The sequence below is a fragment of the Cavia porcellus genome, unplaced genomic scaffold (genome assembly GCF_034190915.1).
Source record: "Cavia porcellus strain 051 isolate PalLab524CR breed Dunkin Hartley unplaced genomic scaffold, mCavPor4.1 scaffold_18, whole genome shotgun sequence".
Lineage (NCBI taxonomy): Eukaryota > Metazoa > Chordata > Mammalia > Rodentia > Caviidae > Cavia > Cavia porcellus.
The window spans coordinates 50,209,547-50,236,164 of NW_026947501.1; the positions used below are offsets into that span (position 1 = coordinate 50,209,547).

The 26,618-nt window shown below is 53.0% G+C and overlaps 2 protein-coding genes across 5 annotated transcripts in view; one reads left to right on the plus strand and one right to left on the minus strand.

Annotated features, from left to right (window-relative positions):
* Tbc1d8 (TBC1 domain family member 8) overlaps positions 1–18,812 on the plus strand; it is an 83,231-nt gene extending 64,419 nt beyond the window's left edge. The window contains exons 7-20 of one of the 4 annotated variants that reach the window (XM_013154322.3): positions 1,350–1,550; positions 2,381–2,542; positions 3,972–4,173; positions 5,560–5,774; positions 7,043–7,160; positions 9,590–9,875; positions 10,499–10,628; positions 10,777–10,875; positions 11,254–11,322; positions 11,874–12,114; positions 12,484–12,549; positions 15,875–15,964; positions 16,286–16,383; positions 17,902–18,812. In XM_013154322.3, the coding sequence (XP_013009776.1) occupies positions 1,350–1,550; positions 2,381–2,542; positions 3,972–4,173; positions 5,560–5,774; positions 7,043–7,160; positions 9,590–9,875; positions 10,499–10,628; positions 10,777–10,875; positions 11,254–11,322; positions 11,874–12,114; positions 12,484–12,549; positions 15,875–15,964; positions 16,286–16,383; positions 17,902–18,357 (2,433 nt within the window). In that variant the 3' untranslated portion in view covers positions 18,358–18,812. Of the gene's footprint in view, positions 1–1,349; positions 1,551–2,380; positions 2,543–3,971; positions 4,174–5,559; positions 5,775–7,042; positions 7,161–9,589; positions 9,876–10,498; positions 10,629–10,776; positions 10,876–11,253; positions 11,323–11,873; positions 12,115–12,483; positions 12,550–12,870; positions 13,059–15,874; positions 15,965–16,285; positions 16,384–17,901 lie in introns of those variants that run through there. The other 3 variants (XM_005004459.4, XM_013154323.3, XM_013154325.3) reach the window with 3 other exon arrangements.
* A 252-nt stretch (positions 18,813–19,064) lies between these two features.
* Positions 19,065–23,142, minus strand: Rpl31 (ribosomal protein L31). The gene is made up of 5 exons (XM_003471595.5): positions 23,054–23,142; positions 22,598–22,704; positions 20,361–20,486; positions 19,640–19,752; positions 19,065–19,122 (listed from the first exon to the last, which is right to left on the minus strand). Exons 2-5 carry the CDS (start codon positions 22,702–22,704, stop codon positions 19,091–19,093), a joined length of 378 nt encoding a protein of 125 aa, XP_003471643.1. The 5' UTR covers positions 23,054–23,142; the 3' UTR covers positions 19,065–19,090.
* Positions 23,143–26,618: the final 3,476 nt, after the last annotated feature.

The window sequence follows — 26,618 nt, forward strand, 5'->3', positions numbered from 1 at the left end:
CTGTGTGATGGCACTGTGCATGCATTTCCCTAGAAATGACTTGTTTATCGTTTTTAGTGCATAGTAGTACTCTACTGCGTGTAAACGCCACATTTTCCTTATGCAAGCATCTTAGTCCCCATCCAAATGTCTTCTGGAAAGAGGTGAAGGCATCACATTGCCATTACTATTACTGTGTGTGCCCGTCTTTCTAGAAGAGCCATGTGGTCCTCAAGCAGCCTTTGTCACCTGCAGCCCAGGAGCCAGGCCCTTGTGACAGTGCTAGAGGCTGGGTACATGTATGTCAGAAGAGGTGGATGGTGCTCCTAAGGCTGGAGAGCATGACACCAGCTGTGCCCAGCGCTGGCAATGGCTCCAGGGGGTGGCATCCCGGTGGCAGGAATGTGTATGAGAGGGGGCCATGGGTCCCTGAGAGGATTCTCGACCTTCACTTGGCCCATCTCTTAGCACCACTACAATAGAAACCAAGCTTCTCGCAAGAAACTTCAGGGAAAGCCCTCCTACCTCATCTAAAGCAGATCAACCTCAGTCTTGGTGGTGGTATGGCACATGGGAGGGGACGATCACCCAGCACTGTTTTCCTGTCTGAAGGTGGGCATCTGGGCTTTGTGAGGGAAGCAGGACCTGAACTGAACCATTCCCCTGCTGCTGTTGCTATGGCAACCTGACATCCACCTAGAAGTGATGGGGGAGAAGAGTCTCACCTCCACATTACTGATAAAGCTGTTACTAAAAAATGCAGTCCTAGTCTAGCAGTGACAGCTTTTCCAACAGCTCTTAGGAAAGAATCTTACCCTTTCACTAAAAAAAGAAAAAGAGGGGGCTGGGGATTTAGCTCAGCGGCATAAGCGCCTGCCTTGCAAGCAGGCAGTCGTGAGTTCGATCCCTGGTACCGATAAAAAAGGAAAAAGAAAAAAAAAAAAAGCTACCTATAAAAAACTTCACATTTGGGAAATAAATGGCAAATTGCTTGGCTTTTCTCCTGGCACCTGAGTTAATGACTTAAAAATGTTTCCTTGGGCCAGGCATGGTGATGCATGCCTATAATCCCAGCACTTGAGAGGCTGAGGCAGGAGGATCATTACAAAGTGAGCTCAAGGCCAGTCTGAACTGCATAGCAAGATCCTGTCTCAAAAAGAAAAGAAAAAAACAAAAATATCAAAAATAAAGGACTAAATGGCATCCTTTGGCACATGTGTACCTCAGCCAGCTTACCCCTTTGCTGCCTCTTAGTGGAAGCCATGAGGGTTGCGCCCCCCTCCCCACCCCAGCACTGCTCTTGCCTTCCCTTTTGGTGCCCTCTGAGTCTGCCTTCCAAAGTGCACTGTGCCTGTCATGTCCTGCACCAGGTCGTGAGCATCGAGAAGATGGAGGACACGAGCCTGCTGCCCAGCCCCATCCTGGTCAGCATCCGCAGCAAGATGGCGTTCCAGTTCATCGAGCTCCGGGACCGCGAGGGGCTGGTGGAGAGCCTGCTGGCGAGGCTGAATCGGGTCCACGCCGACCGCCCTGTGCACTACGATACCTTGGCAGGCGAAGGCGAAGACGTGGTAGGGGCCCTCAATGTGGTGGCCTTCCCTGACCTGGGCCTGGAGTCTCGGGTCCATGTGCCATTATGTGGGTGTCGCCCTGGTGCACTGCTGGCTCCATGGGGTTGCACAGGGTCACGTACCCCGCATTTGAGGGCAGGTGGTGTCCTGCGGAGGCTGGAGGGGCCGATGGCATGGTGCTCTTCACAGGCCAGACAGTTGACAGAGCAGCCCACAGGGTGGGGCCCTTTTCTGTGCCTGTGATGTAGGAGGACATCAAGCCTCTGTCCCCATGGACCTGCCAGGAGAAAGGTTTCATCACTGTTACGATTGGGTGGCTGCGGAAGTAGACGGGATTCACTCGATCCTTGTGACTTTCTTGAAAAATCTATTTTTATGTGTTAATCTTTGGTGGTACAGATCAAACCTGTGACCTAGCGGGGCGTGTGGCAAATGCCTGGACCCCAGCATTCAGGAGGCTGAGGCAGGAGGACTGTTGCAAGTTCAAGACCATCCTGACTTAGACAAAGTGAGCTTAAGCACAGCCTGAACTGCATAGCAAGACCCTGTCTGACAAAAGAGCAAACAAAACAAAACAACCGCCCCCCCCCCAAAAAAAAACCCCACTGTGACCTGACCTTGCACTGAGCTACGTTCCCTTTAGTTTCTTAACAGACACAAGGGCTCCCTGAGTCACCCAGCTGCCGGGCTGAGTTTGGACTTGAGGCCGCCTGCCTCAGGCTTCCAGAGTGCTGGGATGACAGATGTGCGCCGCCATCCGGCTGGGACCTTTGGAATTTCCATTAGTGAGTCACTGTGCGTACCCCCACTTCTGTTTTTTTGCCATGCAGGTGTTTTACTCAGGCCTATGTGGTAACCCTAAGTTCGGGGACCTTGAAATGGTGTCTCCCCCAAGCAGCGAGGAGAGTGAGGAGAAGAGCCTGCCACCACACCTTGCGCCCCTGACCCCGCTCTTCCCACAGCCGGGCAGCCCGAGACCTGACTGTCACCTGGTGGGTGAGGCAGCTCTGCCTGGGCTGGCTGGGCTGTGGGTGCCCAGGCTGGGGACGCTGTGTTCAGCGACCTTGGGGCGGAGGCGGCCGGGATTTGAGCAGGGAGGGCCACAGAGCGCCAGCTCTCGGGGGACTCAGGCTGAGGGCCACTGGCTCTGGGTACCTGTCCCCAGGGTGGTTGTCACAGTGCACTCGCGTGTGGCCAGGCAGCAGGCAGCGCTGTCCCCGCGGGTGTCCAGGTGCCCACAAGTCTGTCTCCTGCTACCCGGTCACACCCACGCGCCTCCCATACAAGGTCCTCGCTGTTTCTCTGGGACGAGGGTCACCTGTCTCCCAGCTGTACTGAGCTAAAAGTCCTTCACTACCTGGAGGCTTTGCGGGGGAAATTCGAGGCAGCGTCCTATACAGTCGGGAAGTGGGTACAGCTCCGAGCCGGAACCTTGGGGGTGGGATAGCCACGGGGCAACCACAAGGACCAGCGGGGCTGTGGACACTGTGGCCAGGCTGTGTCTGTCACTAAGATGCCTCTGTGATCACCGGGTAGCTGTTTTCCTCACACTGAACTGGTTTGTCCAGTGCAGCTCTATGCAGCCACCTCTTGCTGACTGAATGCATGACAACATTGGACTTACATGGATGCATCTGCATTACGCAAAATACAGATTAGAAGTGGTTGTAAATATTACTTCAAAGGCCCTAACTGTCCCTAGGGATGATTTCCCTGGAGAAATAATGATCTTGTTTGTCACAGTAACAACAGTTTTTCTCCAGTTGTGGTTTTCCCGTGGCTGAGGGGAAGCTGAGCATAAACTAGGGCCACCTCCTCTCCCCACAAGCTGACCTGATTTTAGCAGCTGATGCCATGTCAGCATCCCAGGAGACATTTCTTAGTGTCCCTGTTCTTTCCTCCCATCTGATTTGGGCTATGCTTCAGTATTTGTGGGGGGTTTTGTTTGCTTTTTCTTTTCCTTTTTTTTTTTTTTTTTTGAGACAGAGGCTCCCTTTGTAGCTCAGGCTGGCCTCGAACTCATGGTGACTCTCCTGCCTCAGCCTCCTAGCTGATGGGATTGGAAGCATGTTTTTTTTTTTTTTTTTTTTTTTTTTGTCTTTTTCCTTTTTATCGGTACCAGGGATCGAACTCACGACTGCCTGCTTGCAAGGCAGGTGCTTACGCCGCTGAGCTAAATCCCCAGCCCCCGGAAGCATGTATTTACAGAGATCTGTCTCCCCTTGCCATTGTGGTAGTGCTTTGGAGCCTGAGACAGGCGGATTGCTGTGAGTTCCAGGCCAGTCGGAACTACATAGATTTTGAGACCCTGTCTCAAAAAACCCCAGCAAACTCCAAAAAAACCTAAACCAGGAAAAAAGATGTCTCCCAGCACCCGGCTGGAGAGGTGCCCTCTCCTGGCATCATCACTGCTGTCACCAGGGTCCCCCGGAGGCGGAGCAGTGGCTGAGGCCTCACAGACGTGTCCCCCCGTCCCGGGAGCAGGTGAAGGTCAGCCTGTGGAACGACCACCTGGCGGAGTATGGCAGCACAGTGTGCATGTTTCGCACCGAGAAGATCCGCAAGCTGGTGGCCATGGGCATCCCTGAGGCCCTGCGCGGGCGCCTCTGGCTCCTGTTCTCAGGTGCGTGCGCAGCGAGGCTCGGAATTCTCAGGCAGGGCCTGGAGCTGCTGTGGTGCTGGTAGTGGGCCCTGGGTTGCTCTCTGAGGCCTCAGGGCGACAGCGACCTCCACTATGAGGTCTGGCCAGTGAGATCTCTCCTTTGAGGATGACTCCCTGTGTCTGTAATCCCAGCACCTAGGAGGCAGAGGCAGGAAGATCTTCCACAAGTTCATGGCCTGTCTGAACTACGTAATGAGACTTTGTCTCAAAAAATACAAACTAGCCAGGTGTGTGGCATACACCTATAATCCCAGCACTGGAGAGGCCAGGCAGGGGGAGCACTGCAAGTTCAAGATCAGCCTGGGCTACAAAGTGAGTTCAAGGCCAGCCTGAACGGCATAGTGACACCTTGCCTCCAAAAGACAAATGCATAAAATAAAGTAATTAAAAAATAAAAGGAATCATTCAACGTCTGTACATATTGCTGCACATTGCATGAAGAAGCCCCCGGGAAGAGGCATCTTCCGAGGACAGCCGCCCAGCTGCCCGGGGCCCCTTCTGTGTCACAGGCTGGGTCTCTGTAGGCCCCCTGCAAACACTGCTTTCATCCCCTACCTCCCCTCCTCCTAGACCTGCTCCACAGAGCCCAGGGGCCCCCTCCTCTGGGCACTTCTGGGGCTGAGCCAGGTCAGGTTCCCCAGAGTCTGCCGCAGGCCCTCTGCATCTGTCTCCAGCTGCTGGGACAGGTGGGCGAAGGCAGGGGCCTCTCCTTGCCACCGCCCACAGGACCCCCAGACCTTCCCCCCTGGTGTTTGGCCTCCTGCTGGTAGAGCTTGGCTAAAATACGTGGCGCTTGAGACCACATGCTGTCGAGTGAAATCAGTTGGACACACGGGTGTAAAAACCTCCTGGTTTCTCGGGTGTGAGAAGTGTGTGAAGGATGACCAGAATGTGTGATAGATACTGGGAGGTGGGCAGACAGTGCTCAGATGAGGAGGGGAACAAGGGGGTGGGGAGCAGAGCCGGACCAGGAGAAGAGAGAAGAGGAAATGGAAATGCAGCTTCTGTAAATGGGGAAGGGGCGGAACAGAGGATGGACAAATAGCAGCAGGGTCCTCCATGTGGGGCCATCCCCGCGATAACTGTTCCTGGGTGGGTCTAAAACGGACCAAAGCCCCAACAAAACCCCAGGTGCTGTGCTCAGCAGGGTGAGGAGGGGCCCTGGGCCCCAGCTTCCAGCCTTGGCCTGGAAGTGGGTGTTTTTATACTGGGCCAAGGGACAGAAACAGAGGCATTCTGTGCATGGTCCCCAGGTGTTTTCTGACCCTCCATGCATGATGAGGTTCCCTTTGTTCAGCCCCCTGCCACCCTTACCCCGGGAACCTGGCCTCTGTGTCGCATCCTCAGATGCTGTGACAGACCTTGAGTCACACCCGGGCTACTATGGGAAACTGGTGGAGGAGTCACTGGGCCGGAGCTGCCTGGTGACCGAGGAGATTGAGCGCGACCTGCACCGCTCCCTGCCTGAGCACCCGGCCTTCCAGAACGAGACGGGCATCGCGGCGCTGAGGAGGGTGCTCACAGCCTACGCCCACCACAACCCACGTATCGGGTACTGCCAGGTAGGTGGCGGCTAGGGCTCCATCCACTTGTCCTGGCACTGACCTGGGGTGCTGCCTGCTCAGGCCCTTCCAGAAAGAATGGGCCATGCAGGGCAAAATAAGGATCTTCCTGCGCCGTGTGGCTGAAAATACAAGGACTGTGTAAATGAAAGAACAGAAGGGGCAAGGAGAAGACCCATTGCCGTGAATCCCCTCAGGGCCCCCTCGCTCTGAGCACACGAGCCGCCATCCTGGCTGTGATCCGCACTGGTTCTGGAGTCCCCTTTAGTGTCTTCAGTTGTGCTGTCCTGGTCCCTCTGTGTCCTGAGTCAATCAAAACACTTCCTTGCCTGCCTGGTCAGTTTGACTGCAGGGAGGAGTCAGTCACACGGCTGGACCCCGAATCCTGCAATTGTGAGCCGCCTTTCTTTGGATGGCGCTCAGAGCTTCCTCTGAAGTTTGGGTCACACCTTGTACAGACCCGTGAGGAGGAGGAGGACTTCAGACCTGCTTCAGAAGGCGGCAGGATCGATGGGATAAGTGTTGGAGGATGTGGAGTGGTCGGTGGCAGTGTGTCTTTCACTGTCATCAGCTTTTTATAGAATTTCGATCACACCTCTTCTAGTCAGGCTGAAAGCTTAGAGATGCCTTGAAGTGCAAATGCCCGTTCGGTCAGCTGCCAGACAGGCTGCTGCCACCTGTGTCCCTTGAACTCCAGTGAGCTGGGATGGGCTCAGCACAACCAGTAGACTGAACAGCAGTTCTGGGGGTGACACTGGCAGAGGCGCTGCTGGGGAAGGGGCAGCTGATGGGGGTCACTCTCCCCGGGGTGTGTAGGCGGAGGGGAGAGGTCTGTGGCCCTTTCACCAAGCACAGAATTCGGAGGAGTAAACTAAACCCCAGCACAAGACTCCCTGAGGGCATGTGCCGGGCCTTCAGTGAAGGCCACTGGGTCCAGCATTGCCCGACGGGGGAGGGGCTGCTGAGCGTTCACCCTGGGTGAGGACTGTGTTCCCCGTGGTCAGTCATTCCTGAAGGGTCACAGCATTTGGGGCGCTTGGGCCCTGTCATCTTGTGGCTCTGTGTGTGTGTGTGTGTGTGTGTGTGTGTGTGTGTGTGTGTGTGTGTGCAGGAGTGTGTGCTGTGATGCTGGGGTCTGAACCTAGGGCCTTGGGCACACCAGGCAAGCAGCCTTTCTCTGAGCAGCACCCCATCCTGGGCGTGTGTCTCTAAAGTCCCTCAGCACTGGGCTGGCCACTAACTGCCTGCCCTTTGTGCCCTCTGAGCAGTCCATGAACATCCTGACCTCTGTGCTGCTGCTCTACGCCAAGGAGGAGGAGGCCTTCTGGCTGCTGGTTGCCGTGTGCGAGCGGATGCTGCCTGATTACTTTAGCCACCGGGTCATCGGTAAACCACCCTTCCTGCCCCACCACCTATACCCCGGGGGGTAGAGTCCAGGCGAGATGTCCACCGTCAGGCTGTCCACGTGGTCCCTCCATGCACACGCATACACATGCTTTGACTCTTGAGTTTGTTTTCCATGCAGCTTTGGCAGTACAATGAAATAAGGTAACCCAGATACGCTCATGATGGAGACCCTATAAATTTTGGATGGAAAACAATGATTGTAGGTGAACAGCTGAACTTATGGGAGGAAAGGAAATTCCTGGTGCCCAGAAAGTAAGTCACAATATGACTTTGCACTGGTGCTGAAGAGCAGGGTGGCTAGGTGACCCCCTTGGTCACCTAGGACAGCAATGGCAAAACCTTTCAGACACCAGGTGCCGAGGCTGCAACCCTGAGCCCCCTTACACAGTGCGCCAGCACTGCAGTGAAACTTGGATTCTGAGGTTTCTTTAGGTTTCTTTTTGGAACCAGGAATTGAACTCACGACCTCATGCTTGCCAGGCAGGCGCTTATGCCACTGAGCTAAGTCTCAAGCCCTTGAGGTTTTAGTTTAGAAAAACTAACTCACATGCTTGGCTCTCAAGCCATGGTCTTACCATTGCAGGCCTGGGAGCTTGTGCCAGGAGGAGTCATGTGCCTGGAAGAGTGGTTCTGGGGACTCTCGGGTCTGACCTAACTTGGGTCTCCCAACTAGTATGAGGAAACCTGTTGCCACCTGGGCTTGTGTCAGCCAGCTTTTTGTTAGTGTAATCAAATGCCTGATGCAGGCTGCTTGCAAAGAAAGGCTGACTTGGCCCACGGTTATGGAGGTCCACAGCCATGGTGCCCCTTGCTGTGTCCTGGAGAGGACCCCACGGAGGAAGAGGATGGCAGAGCAAAGCGTGTGTCAGGGCAGCTGGGCCACAGCTCAGGCTGGGAAGCTGCTCTCAGGCCAATCGCCTTGTGAAACCAGCTGGGGTCACGGGAATGGCCTCCGGAAGGTTCCCCCACCTGCCCAGGCTCAGGCCCAGCTCCTGACTATCGAGGGCAGCGGCCCAGCAGGGAAAGCCTCAGCCCGCGGTTCTGCTCTCAGAGCCTTGCCTTCTGCTCTCAGAGCCTCGCCTTCTGTAGGGCTTGGTGTAAATGTGTGGAGTCTGTGGCCTGGCGGCCTGGTGTCACAGGGAGTGATATAAGAAACAGTCTGGGCGTGCTTTCAGGCCTTTGCAGTGAGATGAGTGGCGGGGGTGGGCCAAGATCACAGTGGCAGCGTGGGAACAGAAACGGAGCTAATTTGAGACAGAATTTGGCAGCCGACTGGGTGTAGGGGAAGCAGGAAGAAAGCGCTTCTGAAGATGGATCTAAGAGTTCAAAGCTGTGGTCCTGGCGGGAGTGGGGGTGGCCGGAAAGAGTTGATGCTTCCTGTCCGGGACACTCATAGATGCCCCTCTGGCTGTCATCGCTGGCCCCTGCACTGCCTGAGTGGGTGACCGACTCGCTTCTCATTTTGTCTTGTGGGAGGCAGCAAAAGGTGCGGGTCACAGGAATAAACAGGACCTGGGTGTTATTAGCTGTGCCGGGCATCCACGCTGGTGGTACGCCACTGGCTGGCTCCTCTGTGACCCCGAGTTGTGCATCACTGTGTCTGCACAGTGGACCTCTCCAGGAGCATTTGAGTGACTTCCTGTTTTGAGCTATGACAGGTGAAATAGCAGTGGATGGCCATGCAGATGTCTTTTTGTGGATGTATATTGTCATTTTCTTGGGTACTCATCCAGCGCAATTGCTGGGTGACTTCTAAACTGGATGGGATGTATTTATAACCTCATTCCAATAGCGTGTGAATGTCCCGGTTGCTGTCTGTCCTTGTTAACCCTTGGGATCATGTTTTTGTTTTTTTTTTAAACTTGAGGCATGCTCCGGGGTTAGAAGTGGTATTTGTTGTGAGAGCTTTAATTTGCTAATTTTGAACATATTTCTCTGCCCAGTGACCATTTGTTTATCATCTCTTCTGAGTGCTCACCTCTTGAGCTTACATACTAAGAAAAGAAAATGCATTGGTTCCTTCTGATTAAGCTGTAGGAATTCCTTCTTCTGGATCCGGGGCCCGTGTTGGGGAGATATGCTGCACGTGTTTCTTCCAAGTCTAAAGTTCGCACTTTCATTTTATTAATGGCATCTTTTGAAGAACAGCAGTTTTTAGTTTTGATTGAGTCCATTTAATTTTTTTTAGTGATTAGGTTTCTGTTTTGTTTTTGTTTTTGGCCTTACTCTAGATTTTCTGCCAGAAGTTGTACCATGTTAGCTTTGTTAATGCAGATCTGTGTCCACTTCCAATGCACTTCCTATGTGGTGTGAGGGGAGGGTTGGGCCCCGCACCCCATAGCTTTTATTCAGGCTGGGTTTACCTCTTGTGACTCCTTCCTCCCAGTGCTCAGTGCCACCTTTTGCAGGAGCTCAGGTGGACCAGTCTGTCTTCGAGGAGCTCATCAAGGAGCATCTCCCGGAGCTGGCGGAGCACATGAACGACCTCTCGGCCCTAGCATCTGTGTCCCTGTCATGGTTCCTGACCCTGTTCCTCAGCATCATGCCCCTGGAGAGTGCTGTGAATGTCGTGGACTGCTTCTTCTATGACGGGATCAAAGCCATCTTCCAGCTGGGGCTGGCTGTGCTGGAGGCCACCGTGGAGGAGCTGTGCAGCAGCAAGGACGACAGCCAGGCCTTGGTGACCCTCAGCAGGTGGGCCTGCTGTGCTCGGTGGCTCCTGGGAGGATGGAGGTGCTAGCAGAGACCGGAAGACACAGGAAGCGGTGGCCAGGGTGTGCCAGCACTGCGAAGCTTTGTCTTTGCTCTGGCACCTGTTACCTTGTGGTCTGAGAGCCACCCTGCTGGCAACACTGCCACCAGCACGGGGTGAAAGATGCCATCCTCTCTCACCCTGTCCGCTAAGTGGGAGTTCAGGAAGGACAGGGGCCGTGAGCACTAACCTGTCACCAGTGGACCTGGACCTGAACAGCGTGGGGTGCTGGGGTCTCAGGCATTGTATGCAGGGGGTGTCGAGCACCCACAAGGGCAGGAGCCCAGCAGGCCAAGCCCGGGGACCTGGCTGCCCAGCTCTGCAGGAGCAGGATGTTGGGTCACCATGCAGTTCTATCAGCCTGACACAAGGCGGTACTGCAGAATTCCACCTGACTTCCCCACCAGGTCAAGTGGACAGGCATGGCTCTGGCAGGGCCCCCTGCAGTGTGGCCAGCTCACCCTCTCCCAGATGCTGTGTTTGAATGCTGAACACAAGCTACTGTCTAGAGTGGGTGTTGTGTGGCTCAGTGGGGGGACCTGGCTTACACTGGGGACTTGCTTAGGTTTCTAGATCACATTAGGAATGAAGACAGCCCAGGCCCCCCCGTTGGCAGTCACCACGCCTGTTTCTCTGATGACCAGGAACCCCACCCTGTGACCGACATTGCGGACCTTATCCGGGACTCCTACGAGGTTCAGAAGCTCCTGGCCCAGCCTCGAGGCCCCTTCCCTGTCCTGTGGGAGTACCCCTGGGAGGGGGGTACCTCAGGAGAATGCCAAGCTGTTTCCTGTCTGCTCTGGACCTAGCAAGGATTCTGACTGGGGTGGGGGTTCCCTGCAGAAATTCGGGGACCAGTCTGTGGAGCAGATTGAGCACCTGCGCTGCAAGCACCGTATCCGGGTCCTGCAGGGACACGAGGACACCACAAGGCAGAACGTGGTGAGCAGGGCCTGTGATAGGGACGCCCTGGCAGTCATGTGATGTGAGAATGCCAGCCGTTTTTCTGCTGGTCTGCTCTGGAACTGAGAACTGAATAGGGGTGACGCAGAGCAAACAGTCAGAAGGCGAGCCTGGGAGCCTCGGGTCCCCTACTGTAAAAGGGGATCGGGTTGGGCACGATGCCTGGACACAGGCTGTGAATGGAGGCGGAACATCCAGCGCCTGTCCTGGGCACGGATGAAGGGGACCAGTGGTGGGACAGCTCCAACACCATCTCGGGGTCAGTGAGGAGCTGGCACTGCCCAGGACGGGGGAGCCACTGTGGCAGGGATCTAGCTCGGGCCGGCCTGACTCCTCCCTCCCTGCTGCTCCTTTAAGCTCCGCGTTGTCCTCTCTGAGGTCTCGATTTCTCCCGAGGACCTGGAGGAACTCTACGACTTATTCAAGGTAGGGCAAGGCCGGGCCCTGCTCACTTCTGCCCACAGCCCTGGCGTCAGGAAGGGGGCTCTGCTGCCCGCTGGCAGCGGCATCCAGGCTGGGGTGGCCGAGGGCCGGTGCTGCCCTGCTGAGTGGCAGGGGTCCTGGCTTACAGTGACAGAGATGGTGACCATTCTCACCCACCCAAGCCCACCTTGTGACACAGGCCTGCAGGCTTTTCTGTGCCTTGTGGCCGCCGTGTGGCTAGGCCTTGCCTTTTGTTGCTGAGGCAGGAGGATCTCTGTGAGTTTGAAGCCAGCCTGGGCTACACAGTGAACCTCTGTCTCACCCTCCACCTGGGGCCAACACCAGAACCTCATACTCTGTGGGTGACACGGGAAGCTCTTAGACGTCTGGTCGGGTGGGAGGTGCCCAGGTTCTGTCATCTGGTTTGCCTGACAGCATTGCTTCTTGAGTGAGCAGTGTTTCCTGGGGAGAGCCTGGGACACATCGGCCTTAATCTGTCCCCGGCGCTGTCCCTGGCGTCACCCAACATCACGGTGTTCCCCTCCTGTGTGCAGCGGGAGCACATGCTGAGCTGCTACTGGGGGCAGCCTGGGCTGGTGGCCCTGCGCCACGACCCCAGCAGGCCCTACGCCGAGCAGTACCGCATCGATGCCCAGCAGTTCACACGCCTCTTCCTGCTGCTGTCCCCCTGGACCTGTGGGGCCCACACGGAGATCCTGGCAGAGAGGACTTTCCGGCTGCTGGACGACAACATGGACCAGCTCCTGGAGTTCCGGGCATTCGCCAGCTGCCTAGGTACGACAGTGGCCCCGAACTACAGTGGGTGGGGATGGGGCGCCCTATCACAGGCCTGACACAGTGCTGGGACTTCCACACATCACTCCTGCCAGGCCACTGCTGTGGGGGTGGGGAGGGGCTTGAGCTCCCCCTTCGGAGCCCACGGATGTTCTCAGCACCTGGCGTGCCAGGAGTGAAGTCCCCAAAACTAGTCTGTGCCAAGACCTCCACCAGCCTGCCCTCCCAAGGTTGCCGTGTGGCCCGGCCACCAGCTCCCCCTGCTGCTTTCTGTTCTAGCCTGGTGTGGGTTGGGAGGCCCTTGGGGGACACAGAGTCCACATCAGGACAGACGGAGCTGCCCGTGGTAGCTGTGTCTCTCTTTTGCAGATACTATGTACAACGGAGAAATGAACGAGAAAATCAAACTGCTGTACAGGCTTCACATCCCTCCAGGTAAGAAAGGAGACTCGGCTGTGCCCTGCTTCACTCACACACATGCACGGTCGCTGTGCGCACCGCCTGGCAGCTCCTTGCTTTTTAAATCTCACTTAGACTCAGGCCACAGGGGTCCAGTTGAGGCTGTAGCTCACATGCTGTAAGGACTGCAAGACCTGTGCTCCATCCTGCAGCAGTGTGCCATGACCCTGGTGCGGGCCCAGCTGGATGCCAAGCCCCTGAGGCGAGAACTGTGGACCCTGGGCCTGTGCGAGATGGCTGTAGTAGGCCACGGATTTTGTTGGCTTTCTTTGGATTTTTTTTTTTTTCTTGACACAGGGTCTTGTTCAGATGGCTTGAGCTCAGGGTGACCCTCCTGCCTCAGCCTCCTGGGTGCTGAGATTACAGGTGTGCGCCACTGGGCCTGGCTGGCTATTTCTGAAGCGTCATTTTCCAGCATGTGAAATTGTGTTTCCTTCAAACTCACACAGTGATAACCAGGAATAAAGGAAGTCGTTTTGAAAGCAGTGAGCTTGAGGTTTATGTTGAGCCAACCATGGTGGTGTACGCCTATAATCCCAGCTCTCTGAGACAGGAGGATCATTGGGAGTTCCAGACTAGCATTGGCTACAAAGTGAGTTTAGGAATAGTCGGAACTGCAGAGGGGAATCACTGGGAGGTTCCTCAGTCAGTCGTGTACAGAAGCAGGGCTGCCGTGACTCCACGGGTCACCAGGTCCTTCTCCGAGTGCCAGGACCCAAGGGGCCTGTGACTGTGTTCTCCGAAGGGATGTCACTGGCACAGAGGCAGCAGAGCGCTGGCCTCAGAGTGAGGCCCCGGGCATTACGCTGTGCACCCATGGGCAGAGAGCGCCGGCCCTCCAGGGCTGTGCCCAGGGCAGCTGCTGGCCATGGCAGCAGAGTTCGGGGATCTGTGCTTTGGGGCCGGCTGCTCTCTGGCTTCAGGCCGTTTCACAGGACTGGTATGCACGCCTCCTTGCTGGGATGCCATGCTCTTCCGTAGTCCTGCAACTGTTACCTAGGACACGCATTTCCAGTCTGGATGGGCCATTCAGGATAGTTCATCTTCACGCTGTGGTAAGCAGGAACTGAGAAATTGTTTTGAAAGCTATGAGGTCAAATTTGACATTTATCTTAGGCAGTTGGGGGGCAGGAGGGATTTAATTGTAAGAGGAACAAAACTTGAGGATAGCAAAAGTGTGACCTACAGCTCTGTAGATGTGCTGGGGTCTACTGAATCTTACATCCTAAAACTGCGGAGTTTTGATTTAATAAAGTTTTATAGAAAAAAATTTTTTAAGCATCCAAAAACCAGAAAAAGGACACCCCCCAAATTTTTGATGAATACTTTCGGAGCTTTGGTGCCATCTTGTGGAAACTTCGTGAATCACAACTTAATTCTTTCCCTCCCTCCCCCTTACCTTCTTCCTTCCTGTCTTTCTCTCCCTCTTTTTCTTTTTTGTTTTCTTGAGACAGGAACTTACTATGTAGTTCAAGCCATGCTTGACTTCACTGTGTAACCTAGGCTGGCCTCAAACTCTGAGTGATCCTCCTGCCTCAGCTTCCCTAGTGCTGGGACACAGGCATGCACCACCACTGCCAGGTCAACACGGTGAATTTTGTGTGTATGTATTGGGTTTGGTGTTTATTTTCTTCATTTTTCATCTCCTTTTTGTTCTGGCACCTTTTAGATACACATTGGTAGCATATTTCTCAGAGAATTTAGACCTGTATGTGATGTCTTGCTTCTTTTTTTCCATTCCCTTCTTCCCTCCTTTCAGCCTCTTTCCTATTTACAGAAGCTCTGTTTTCATTATTTTCTTCTAGTCCTTTTTGTTTTCCCTTCCCCCTCCCCTTCCCTTGTTCCCTTCTCATGTGAACATTTTCTTCCCATTTCCCAATGTCTGTTACAGATTTTGGTCCATAATATACTTCGGGTTTCTCACATCAGAGAAACAATGTGGTGTTGCCACGTGGGTCTGAGTTATGTCACTGAGGCGTATGGCCTCAAGGTGATCTGTTTACCCAGGACTGTCTCAAGCACAGCCTTCTTCATGTCAGAGTAGTATTTCACATTCAGTGCAACTGATTGTGCCACTGATTTTTGCCTGACTTACTCTTACTGCACATGAGCAAGTTTTAATCTTTTAAAAATGAAGAACTTCCCTTATCACTCTCTTATTTTGTAGTAGTGTTACTGAGCTGTAATTTATGTGCCATCCAAGTCACTCATTCAACGTATATTCGATAGCTTTTCATTCAGAGTTGTGCGAGCAAACCCTAATAAGAATCTGTCCCAGCCCATCTGTCCCCAGCCTTAGGAAGCCGGGTACGTGTCTGTATGTCCTGCACACTGCATGTATGCGGCCTGGACACAGCACTTGCTGCCAGGCGCCTGGCTTCTGTCACTTGGCGTAGCATCGTCAAGATTCATCCACGGTGCGGCCCAGGTGACACCAGCACCGCACACCTGTGCATCTGTGTCCTCGCCGGCTGACAGGCCTTGGCTGCTCTGGTTTTGGCTCATGCCGCTCTGAAGGTTCCTGTGCAGGTGCTGGTGACTCTGACCTGTGTCGTCTGGTAACTGCCTGGGAGCAGGAGCCTGGCTCAGATGGCAGCCCTGCCGAACAGTCTGAGGAGCTGACAGGCAGTCTCTGGGCCAGCGGGGCCAGCTTACTGCCCCCAGCAGTGTGTGAGGCTTCTGATGTCACTTTTAGTTTTCCTATGTTCTGAGAAAACTGTGTTCATGACACGGAAAGTTAATAACCAATTATCCTCCCATCCAGAGACCTAGCCTGTTCATTTTTGGAGTTTCTTCCATATGTGTATTGACACTTCTATAGAATAGGAATTGACAGTGTGCGTGTGTGTTTCTCCAAACCAACTCAGCAATGCTGGCCGTGTGTGTGTGTGTGTGTGTGTGTGTGAGAGAGAGAGAGAGAGAGAGAGAGAGAGAGAGAGAGAGAGAGACAGGGTCTCCATGAAACCAGGCCGCGAGGTGGCCTTGAACTTGCTGTGATCCTCCTGTCTCGGACTCCGAGTGCTTGGGATCACAGGTGTGCATCACCACAGCCAGCGCAGTGTCTGCTCATGAATCTGTGCATCGTCAGTTCCAGCAGTGCCCGTGGACATCTGGGATGTGAGACATTTTACTGACCTGGTGCCTCTGGACAGGAGCTGTGGACACTGAGCTCCCTGCACAGAGCCTGCAGCCTGCAGCCTGGGGCTCTGCAGTCTCTGGTCCTGTCTTGCCTAAGAAGCTAAAGCATTTACCAGTCTTGGCCAGGTAACATGTGCTCAGTTTATGTCTCTTTCCCTCTAAGCGCTTACTGAAAATGACCGGGACAGCCAGTCACCGCTGAGGAGTCCTCTGCTGTCGACATCCAGGCCGCTGACATTCGGCAAGTCCCATGGCATGTACCTCCCCCATCACCTGCTCCCGAGGCACTGCGTGCGTCCTGGCTGCTCTTGTGGCTGCCTGGCCCTTCCTTACCTCTTGGGAGTCACCAGAGCCCACTGTGTCAGCCAGGAACCTTCTGGGAGCTGAAGTGTCGCGGTGCCAGTGTTTCTTCCTGTCCTTTAGTTTGCCCCAGCTATATGGAGGGACACAGTCAGCTCTTACACTCCTGGAGTTCCTGGTGCTATGTGGGGCTTGCTTAGTGGGACCCCTCATCCGTCTACCAGTGTTCCTTTTTGCTTTCACTGAATTTCAACTGTTTTTCCTTTGTTTCAAGGTGATACAGTTGATTATCAGAAGCAGCTGAAGCAGATGATTAGAGATCTAGCCAAAGAAAAAGACAGAACTGAGAAGGAGCTGCCCAAGATGAGCCAGGTATGAACTTCCTGCTATGGAGAGATGGACCATTTGTCCAGTTACTAACGATAACCCAGCTTGGCCCCTTCCCTTCCAGACCCCAACACCTCTGGGCTCTTTCATCTTAAAAGTCCAGGGCTGCCTAACTTTGAGGTGCTGAACATTATTGAAATAGGCTGCCATTTTTCATACCTTTCGGTTTGTGGAGTTCATTTGTCAGGGTTACCACTTTCTCCATGGGTGTTGGAAAGATTCGTGCCCAGAGGTACAGTATTCTTTCCTCAAAGAAACCAGCATGGTATCAGAACCACTGACTGCATGATACACAATGCAAGACCCTGGAACCTCTTCCAGAAACAAGTCTTACACTACACAGATGCCAGGTGGTGATGGCAGGGTTTTTTTTTTTTTTTAAATTTGGTAAGGGTCTCAGTGTTTGAGCAATGGAGGTTTAGAGCTAAGGATGGCCCTTTACTATGGGACTTATGCCACCTGCTGGGAGCCCAATGGGATGCAGCATGAGATGTTTCAGTCTTTTTGGTGGTGCCTGGAGTTGCAGGCTGGGGAGCCTGCGCCCCCCCAAGCCACACCCCAGCCCACTCCAGGTTTTTGAACCCAAAACAGTGTGCAGGGCTGGTGTTTGTAGCAGACCCTCTACGTGCTGCTGTCTGGGTGGGGTGGTTTTAGAGGTTCACTCTGCTCCTCAGGTGCAAATGATTTTCTCACCCAGTGCTTTCTTCCCCACCTCAAACATTAGCAGTACCATTTGACAGTTGGGGCCTCTATGCACTCCAGTGCTTCTGGGCGGTCACCAACCCACGACAAAGAAGCAGGTGAATCTGCTCAAGGCTGAGTTTCTCAGTGGCTCGGTGTCCTTTCCCACCCATCTGCTTAGCCTTAATAAGCATCCCTGCAGGCACCACCGGCACAGACATGCATTCTCCACTGCTGCCCATGAAACGCACCTACATGGGACCATGGCTCCTTGCCAAATGCTGCTGCTGTCACCAGTGTCCTTCCTCAAATGCAATCAGCAGAGCCCGCCAAGCCTGAAAACCATGCCTTTATCACTTGCCCTCAGTCCTGATACTATTACCCATTCAGAAACGTTCCTAACTAGAGATGGAAGGCCAGTGTGGTTATTAACATTTGGGTTCACCTTACATTCTAGTTTGCTTTCCAGCTTGTAGAAGCCTGCTGTCAGGTAGGTGGGCCATTTTTTCTAACCTTCTCCACAGCCTGACATTTCCATTACAAACGCTAGCTTAAATAGCCTAGGTAAGTCTCTTAAGAGCTGCGATTTCTTGGGACAAATTTCTGCAAGCTGGGAGACTCCATTACTGTGGTTACCACCTAGCCAGCATGCTTCTGAGCACTCGCAGAACCCCTGGAGAGGTGGTCTGCAGAATACAGGCTGAGAGTACTTTATCCTCTGCTTCTTCAGAGTAGTTGTGTGCTTTCCTCCAAGTGTAACATATGAAAAACAGTATTCTCATCCTGGCTATGCTGTTGCACTGGACTTTTTTCTAATTCCAGAGGGAGTTTATCCAGTTCTGTAAGACTCTGTACAGTATGTTCCATGAGGATCCAGAGGAAAATATCTTGTATCAGGCCATTGCTACAGTCACCACACTGCTGTTGCAGATCGGGGAGGTGGGCCAGCGCAGCAGCAGCTCGGGCAGCAGCTGCCAGGAGTGTGCAGAGGAGATGCCTGGCCCTGCTGCCTCTCCCGAGGACTCCGTCTTCGCAGAGCCTGGCAGGCCCGCCCAGGACACCCAGGCATTCCCTGCCATGGCAGAAGGGGTCTGGTCAGTCTCCCTGGAGCACATCCTGGCATCGCTGCTCACTGAGCAATCCTTGGTGAACTTCTTTGAAAAGCCACTAGACATCAAGTCCAAACTTGAAAACGCCAAGACCAATCAGTACGGCCTCAAAACCCTTGAACTGAGCCGCCAGCCGCAGCCTGACGGGAAGCTGGGTACCCCTCGGTGAGGCTGCCTGGCTGTCTGAGTGACCTGCTGGGAGACTGCCTGAGCAGCTCATTTCCCAGGACTCCTATTTATTCTTTAAGAGACCACCTGTTGGACAGGCAGTGGCACTGGGTGGCCATCTCGACACTGACCTGAGGCTTCGCTTCTAGCCATCCTGCTGCAATGGGTGCTCCTGCTGTGATGCTGGTATCACAACAGAGCCCAAGCACCAGATACAGACCAACGAGGCAGAGGAGAACCCCAGGCTTGCATTTCCATGAGTCGTGTTCACTGTCAGGGCCACTGTCTGCAACTGTTTTTGGCTTTTTTGCACTAATTTTGTTTCAATGCTGGTAATTGAAACCATTTTACTATTTTTGGTTGTATTCACTTTGGGTATGCCCTTCCAAAAATGTGTTACAATTATGCTCTCAACCTTGGCCACCACAGTTTTTAATAAACTTTTTTGTATCAATATTGACTGAGCCCTTCTACCTCACACTGCCAGGGGTGCCCTCTGTGCCATGTGAATACATAGGCTGCCCCTCCACCCCCTGCCTGGGGACCCTTCTTTGTGGCAGCACCGCACTGAAGTCCCAGCATAAATGCCCATAGAGTGGTGGCTCCAGCAGGGGAGCAACAGGGTTCCGAAGCCCGATGACCTGCCATGGGGAACGGCTTACATGCAGTGCAGCGCAGCATGAGGGGAACAGAAAACCAAGGCACAGAGGCAGCTGTGCAGCTTTATTTGAAAGCTAGTTCTCATCCACATTTACTGTCTGGAGATCTGTAAGAGAAGCAGCAGCCAGTCAGTCCCCACATTGACCCCCACTTCCCATGAGCACCTCAGTGACCATTTTAGAAAGGGCCAGACAAACAGCAGCACCCCACTGTCACCTTTATATGGCCCAGGCCCAGTGCTGTCTGTTTTCGGCATCTCCCCCACACTACGACAAGTTTTAAAAGCTGGAATAATTACACCTGCTATTTGCAGGCCGGCTGGAAGTTACCTAGCTTACAGGGGTAGAGCAAATACTTGGTTTAGAGATGCGTTTAGGTCAGAAAGAAAGCTAAGGAGGCACCCTGCACAGTGGCACATGCCTGTCAACGCAGCACCTGGGGCACCAAGGATCCCAAATTAGCAGCACTCCAGGTCACTTAGTCTGAAAATTTAAAAAAGGGCCTGTACCATAGCCCCATGTCCGTACCACAGCTTGGTGCCCAAGGCCCTGGTCACCTCCCATACCAGCGGTGATACTTTGCTCACATCACTTTTACAAGCTCCGAGAAACGCAGTGACTTACTTTTGAATGTGGTAACGGGGACATAGGTCACCAAAGTGTACAGCTTGTTCGGTGAGTCTTCGTCCTCATTACGTTTTCTGGACAACCGGACACGGATGCGATATGGCACATTCCTGGGGGAACACAGGTGACTCTGGTTCATGACCTCTTGGAGAAGCTGCAGCCTGTATCCCACCTTTGCTCCTGACCCTCAGATTCAGCCATGCACAGCGGCTCACTCGTAACCCCAGCACTTAGGAATCCGAGCCTGTAGTTCGAGGCCAGCCCCAACTACACGGCAAGACCCTGTCTTAAAACCAACTACCACAAAATAAAGCCCCATGCAAAACAGAAGCCAGCTACAGCTTGGGATCCAATCAGGGAGCCACTTACCTACTCCTGGAGAGTTTACCTGGCTGGACCCCGAATGCTACCACTCAGGACACCTGCCCAACAGAATGGGTCAGAGCAGCACCTCTGACCTCCAGCCACTCCTCAGCAGAAACTCGGGTGCCCACCCACTGTGCGGAGAACTCCACCCCTGCTCCCTAGGTGGGCTGCTGGCCTTCCTTCCAGACACTCAGCCCATCACAGAAGCCTGTGCACTGCCCTCATCCTCCATGAGGCCTCGGGTCACAGCCACAGTGTTCCCTTCATACCTCCAAGCATAACCCTTCCGACCATCACATGGACCCTGCCCCAAGCCGGACAAGGCGGTGGTGCGGTCAGCCCACTTCAGTACCTTATTCCCTTGGCCCAGACAGCTTTGTTGAGCCTGGTGTCAATGCGCACATCGGGGGTCCCCATCTCCTTCATGGCAAATTTCCGGATCTCCTTGAGTGCCCGAGGGGCACGCTTCTTGAAGCCCCTAAGATCCAAACACAAGGAAGAACAAACCTCATAAGCAAGCACATTATATGAAACACACAGTACACCTTGGTCTTACAAAACAGACCTAAACCTGTACCAGGCAGTAACAATCCTTCTGTCCTCCAGAGTGCAGTGGCCAGCAGCCAGGATTCACTCGGACAAGGAGCTGTGTGACCCATTTTCAGGGACATTAAAAACCATACTGGACAAAGTGCAGGACAGCACCTATTTGTCAGCTAGCTGTGCTCACAGGGCCGGGTCTGAAACTTCTATGTGCTAAGTATGAGGATGTCCACCAGCCAGGGAGCTCCAGGTGTGCCCTGGGCACTGCCAGGCCACCAGTTCGGTCTTTAGTTATCTGTTCCAGGCAGAGTTCAGTACTGTATCCCTTTCCTTACAATGAGGACACACATGCATCTAGATTCTATTCTTTCATCTACCTAAGAAACCCCAAACATACAAGATCTTACACAGGTGGAAAAGGCTAAACATGACCCTTGCTGGCCTCCTACCTATTTCTACAGCCCAAAGCCACATCATTGGTACCTAGAGATAAAGAATGCTAGCATAACGGCGGTCAGCACAACGGGCAAACCCCTGCTCATCACACAGCTCATGCTGAGGAAACCCCAAGTGCATGGTATCAAGATGGACTAGGAAAAAGATGGAAGACTGTTAGGGAAGGGATGGAAATTTCAACACAATGGCTAAGAGGATAAAGGCCTGAAGGCAGCCATCTCTGAGGCACAGACACAGGGAGAAGTAAAAATAAAGTGAGCTGGCTCCTGTGAGATGACAGCAAGCACCCTGGCTATGGGAACACACAAAGGAAGGGACACAGTGGGGCACCCACCAGGATGGCACAGGGCTGGAGGCCAGGAGGGGACCAGGCTGGAGAAAAACAGGAGTTGGGTTTAGACCAAGTAGTATGAGAAGTTTGTTTACCCAGGCAAGCAGCAGTTGGATGCTTGCATCCTGTGAGCCTTGGGGGCTGTCATGGGTACTGCCGTGGCCTCTAAGAACACATTTTCCACACCAGGGCTCCCTTCCTCCCCAGCGCTGTCTCACACTCCAAGGACCTGCTGCCCACCTTCTACTGCCAACTACAGATTAAGGTCTTTGGTTCCCTGCAGCATCCACAAAGCCCAAAGCAGTGGCTAGGGGTGGTGAAGTACTGGCGACGCCCCCAATAGAGGTAGAGTTAGGGTTACTCATCGGTGGTATAAACACACTGGATTGTAGATCCACAACCAATTTAGAGATGCCACTTTAGACAACGTCCCAACGCTCCGTGGCTGACAGGGTCACTACTTAGCTTCAGAGCCAATATGAGGGACACACATCTCTGGCCCAGGATACTGCCCAGGCAAACACAAGAAACTCTACTCCGTAATTAGACTGAATGGGATATTTCTCTATGTGGCAGATAAAAACAAAAAACACTTTAACAAAACCAAGCAATTTCGATCAGTAAAGGCCATGAATAAAACGGGAAAAATCTGTCACGCTCAGTATCTAAATACAGAAATCATGTAGAAAAGCGATACAATCATTCCTTACATTTTTTTTTTTTTTTTGGTACTGAGACTCAACTCACGACCTTGCACTTCCAGTGCCAGGCAACTGCTGTGCCACTGAGCTACCTCCAGGCTGTCAATCCTTATAACTGTCTCACATCACAGATTCCCCAGCACTCAAGGGTCGTCTCCATCATGCACTGTCCCGTAACTCCTGACCGGCTTCCCATCAGTCCATCTCCGGGGTTGGGGAACAGAGTCCCCCGCCGGGATAGCTTCTAAGCTGCCTAACTTCCCTGCTGAATTAAGTTTGCTTTCCCTCGCACATACTTCTTACTTTTTACACTGTCCCAGAGGAACCTCCATCCAAGGTTTCCACAACTGCCTCACAGATTCCTCTCAATCACATTTCCAGTCCTTAACCTCAGAGGAGTACGCTTAGAACCCCGCGACTCCTTAAGCAGCTTGCACGCAACTCAGCCCCGGAGACATGTTGCCTCTAGACCTGGCCTCAACACCAGGGCGCCCCAAGGGTGGCCGCACGGGAGCTGAGCCCACCCCGCCAGCCCGCGCCCGACCGCAGGGCACTCACACTCCATGGATGCGCTTGTGAATGTTGATGGTGTATTCTCGGGTCACCACCTCGTTGATGGCAGAACGGCCCTTCTTCTTCTCGCCACCCTTCTTTGCGGGAGCCATCTAAACGCAGGAGACAAGGAGGCTCTGAACAGGCAAAAATGGGACAAGCCCAAGCCGGATCTTCACTCCGGGCTTGGACAAATGTGGCCGGATGCATAGCTGGGCCAGGAGCCCAGGGCTGCGCATGACCAAGCCGTCATCCCGACGCGGAAACCCTGCGGCCCCGGCTTCCCTAAGCCGGGCCACTTTCCCTCCCAAGCTCCAGAGTTTTTTAACGCAGCACGGTTCCCTCTCCCTGGAAAGCAGAGCCCCTGAGCCAGCCCGGGGGAACCCCGCAGCTTCAGTCAGTGCACTCCTGGGGGAGGATGGAGCCGGATTACCGAACTCTTAAACTCCCAAGGATACTCACTCTGCCGGGGCCAAGTTGGAAAGGAAGAACGCGCAGGATTGTGGGACAGAAAGCCCAGTTGCGAGTATAACTTCCGGGTTACTAGGCGGCGAGGAGAGGAGGCGTGGCTAGAGAAGGGGAGCGACGACACAGTGACGTCACGAGGAGCGCCAGAATAGACCTGGCCTCGGGGGCGGGGCCTGGGCGAGCTACGGCTGCGCAGTCGGGACTGGCGCTCTAGTACGGGCGGCGTTAGCCGGTCCTATTGCTGTGAGCTTTGGCCTGGCTCTGGGAGAAGACAGCGGTGCCGCCCCCCCCCCCCATCCATCCTACCAGAAAACCAAAACCCATCCTATAGCTGGATAGGAGCAGGACCCCGGGCAGAAGACGCCTTTGTTTTCCCTTTCTTTGGGTTCGCTTTGCAGTCCCTGCTGCGGCTGTGTCGGGACCGGAGTAGAGGTCTGGAGTCCCGGCAAGGAACCCCGGCTTCTGCGACCGGTAGCTGCAGGGTGGGCGCAGTGTCTTCCGGCCTCCTGCCTGTCCTCAGGAGCAGGAGGTGGGGGTGCACAGGCATCTGAACCCCTGGCCCCCTCTTCTTTTATCGGAAAGCAGAATCCTTTCCAGCAACCCCCAGTGGCTTTCTGCTTGTTACTGGCAACGACGGAGACACGTGAGCAGGGTGGTAGAGCAAACTCCTGCCTAACGCCAATGGGATTACCAATTACCTTGGCCCACGGGCTTTGTGTTTTTCGCCTCGGTTAGGCAAATTACTGCCCAACAAAGCTTTCTAGAGGGGAAGCAAGGGAAGAGAACGTCAGGGTAACATGCCGGCAGGCTTCGGCTCTCTGCCTCATTTCCATATAACTGGAATATGAGTGGATCCTACTTATGGAAGCAAGCAGATCTCCTAGTGGGAATCTGTACAATGTCTTCTGGAGTGTCAGCTAAAGGGTCAGCCTATCCCCAGAGCTTGTTCACACTTGGGCTGCAAGAAAAGAAACTTGCCAGAACTATTCCAACAGCAAAAGTCAACCCTGCCCAGGAGGGTACCTGATGATGACCCTGTCGCCCTCTGCTGCTCACGCCTGGCTCACCTGCAGAGCCCCCCCTCCCCCAACAACCCTTAAAAACCCTTTTCCTCAAGCCAAATGGCTGCTATCTTAGTCTGCAAGGCAGTCCACCACCACCCCGCCTAATAAAGCTGTTTTCTTGCAGCAGAATGACTAGTCAGGCTTTGGGTGGCTTCTGGTCCGTCATCAGCCTTGCTCCCTTGAAGGTTGAACAGATGTGTAATAAGGACTGTTTAGTTTGAGGACTGACCTTGATTAGCCTGCCTAGAGCTCTGGATCTGTCCGACATTGCCAACTCATCTTTTCTTTCCAATTTTTTGTTTTATTTGTTTTTTGAGATAAGGTCCTACTATGTATTCCAGACCTGCCTTGAACTCACAATGTCTCCAAGTTGGCCTCTAACTCCAGATGATCCTCCTGCCTCAGGTTCCTGAGTGCTGAGATGACAAGCATGTGCCACCACACCCAGCTTCCTCCCAGTTTTATCCTGGCCAGTGACAGCAGCCAGAGTCCAGAACCACTTATTTACTAGGGTTGTCTTCTGCTCCGTAGCGCTCTGGGTTTGTTGGCTGTACTAATCACCCACAGCCTTTAGAGACTGCTAGAAAATACTTAAAATAAGATCTGACTGTTCTTGGTCAGGGCAGCAAGACAGAAGTCGACAGGCTGCAGTCCAGTCTTTGGGGGTCCAGTTTTTGGAGGTGACAAGGCCTGAGGGGCTTGAGGGGGACTTCCGTGAAAACATGAGGCTGGGCTGAGCTCCAGGAAGCTGTAGTACAACTTCCTAAGAGGAGCTGGAACACCTGTGACGGGGAAGAGGCCTGGGGAAGAAGGTGCTCAGGGAGGAAGTGTCCTGTGACTGGAGGTGGGGGTGGGGGTGACTTGTGAGGTCTCTGAAGAGGCTGTTGGTGTGGCCCTCCAAAAATGGGCCTGGGGAAGTGACTAAAGATGGGACAGAGAGGAGTGGGAGAATGAACTCTAGCCTTTCCGAAGCCCTCACATGGAGTGGCAATTTAGGAGAAAGACTTAGTGACAGACACCCTGGAAAGAATGGCTGTCATCAAGAAATCAACCAATAATAAATGCTGGTGGGTGTGTGGGGAAAAAAGGAGCCTTTTCCACTGTTGAAGTGAGTGTAGACTGGTGCACTCAATCCTCAAAGAGCAAGGGTTAGAGGTCCCATTGAACCCAGCTATTCCACTTATGAGTATTTACCCAGAAGAACTGAAAACATCACAGCACAGTGATATATATGTGCACCCATGTTTATAGCAGCACAATTTGTAATAGCTAAATCTTGGAAACAACCCAAATGTCCACCAACCAAAGAATGGATTAAAAAAGATGTGGTATTTTTATACATGGAGTACTACTCAGCTATAAAGGACTAACTTGAGAGTTTTATAGGTAAATGGGTGCAACTTGAGACCATACTCATTAGTGAAATAAATCAGACTCACACGTGTAAACATCGTGTTGTCTTCCTAATGTGAGAAGCTGAAAGAGTAAATAAGATCCAAAATGTACAACGGATATTGTGAAATGGGAAGAAACTGCTCAAAAGGAAAGAAAAACGGATGGGGGAATGGAGAAAAGAAGGAAGGGAAAAGCAAAATAACCCAAACCAAAACAAATATACATAATATATAACATATTAATATACAATGTATTATAATACATTATAACACATATATATTAATATATATAATGTATAATATATAATATATATTATAAATGATAGTTAAGATAGTTACACTAATTTCTCTTTACTCTTTGTTCATTGAAAAGAAAGTCTTATTTGGACAATTACTGCTTGGACAATTAAATGCTGGTATCCTGTACTCTGAATAACTAATTTAAAGATAACAATATGCAATATATTAACATTGTTATGTTCCTACTATCTTGCTTTGAAATTTGGCTTTATATATACTTTTTCTCTTTAGATAGAATGAAAGACTTGGCACTGGCCAGATTCCTCTCAGGCAGGATGACTGTTACCTGTCCACTCCAGTGGACTTCATGACTTTAAGGAAGCCCAGTTGGGATCAACCTCCTGACTTTCGTGTTCTGTTAAGCCATGGTGAAGTGCCTCGCTGTGTGGCCACCCAGAGTGTGCTCACACAGACCCAAGGTTTGTCTTCTGCACCCTGCAGCTGTGTAGTGAACGCCCTCTCCTGTGCGGTACACTGTGACAGAACCACGTGTGTGGTACACGTGTGTGGGGCTCAGCCGAGTCACGGCTGAGTGACCTGATGATAATGGGAATGGAAGCTGCACTTGTCTGGGGCAGGGGCAGGACAGGGTCTCACTATGTAACTCAGGCTGGTCTTGAACTCACTCCATAGTCCAGGGTGGCTTCCAACTCTCAGCTTCATTATTCCTGGCTAGAAGCAGCATTTTTACAATGCCAGTTCTCAGGCTCAACTGAGGCACCCCAGATTTTACAAAAAGGAATCAAGATGCTTTGGAAAGTAGCTGGATTTATGCCTTGGGGCAGGAGAAAATCTGGAATC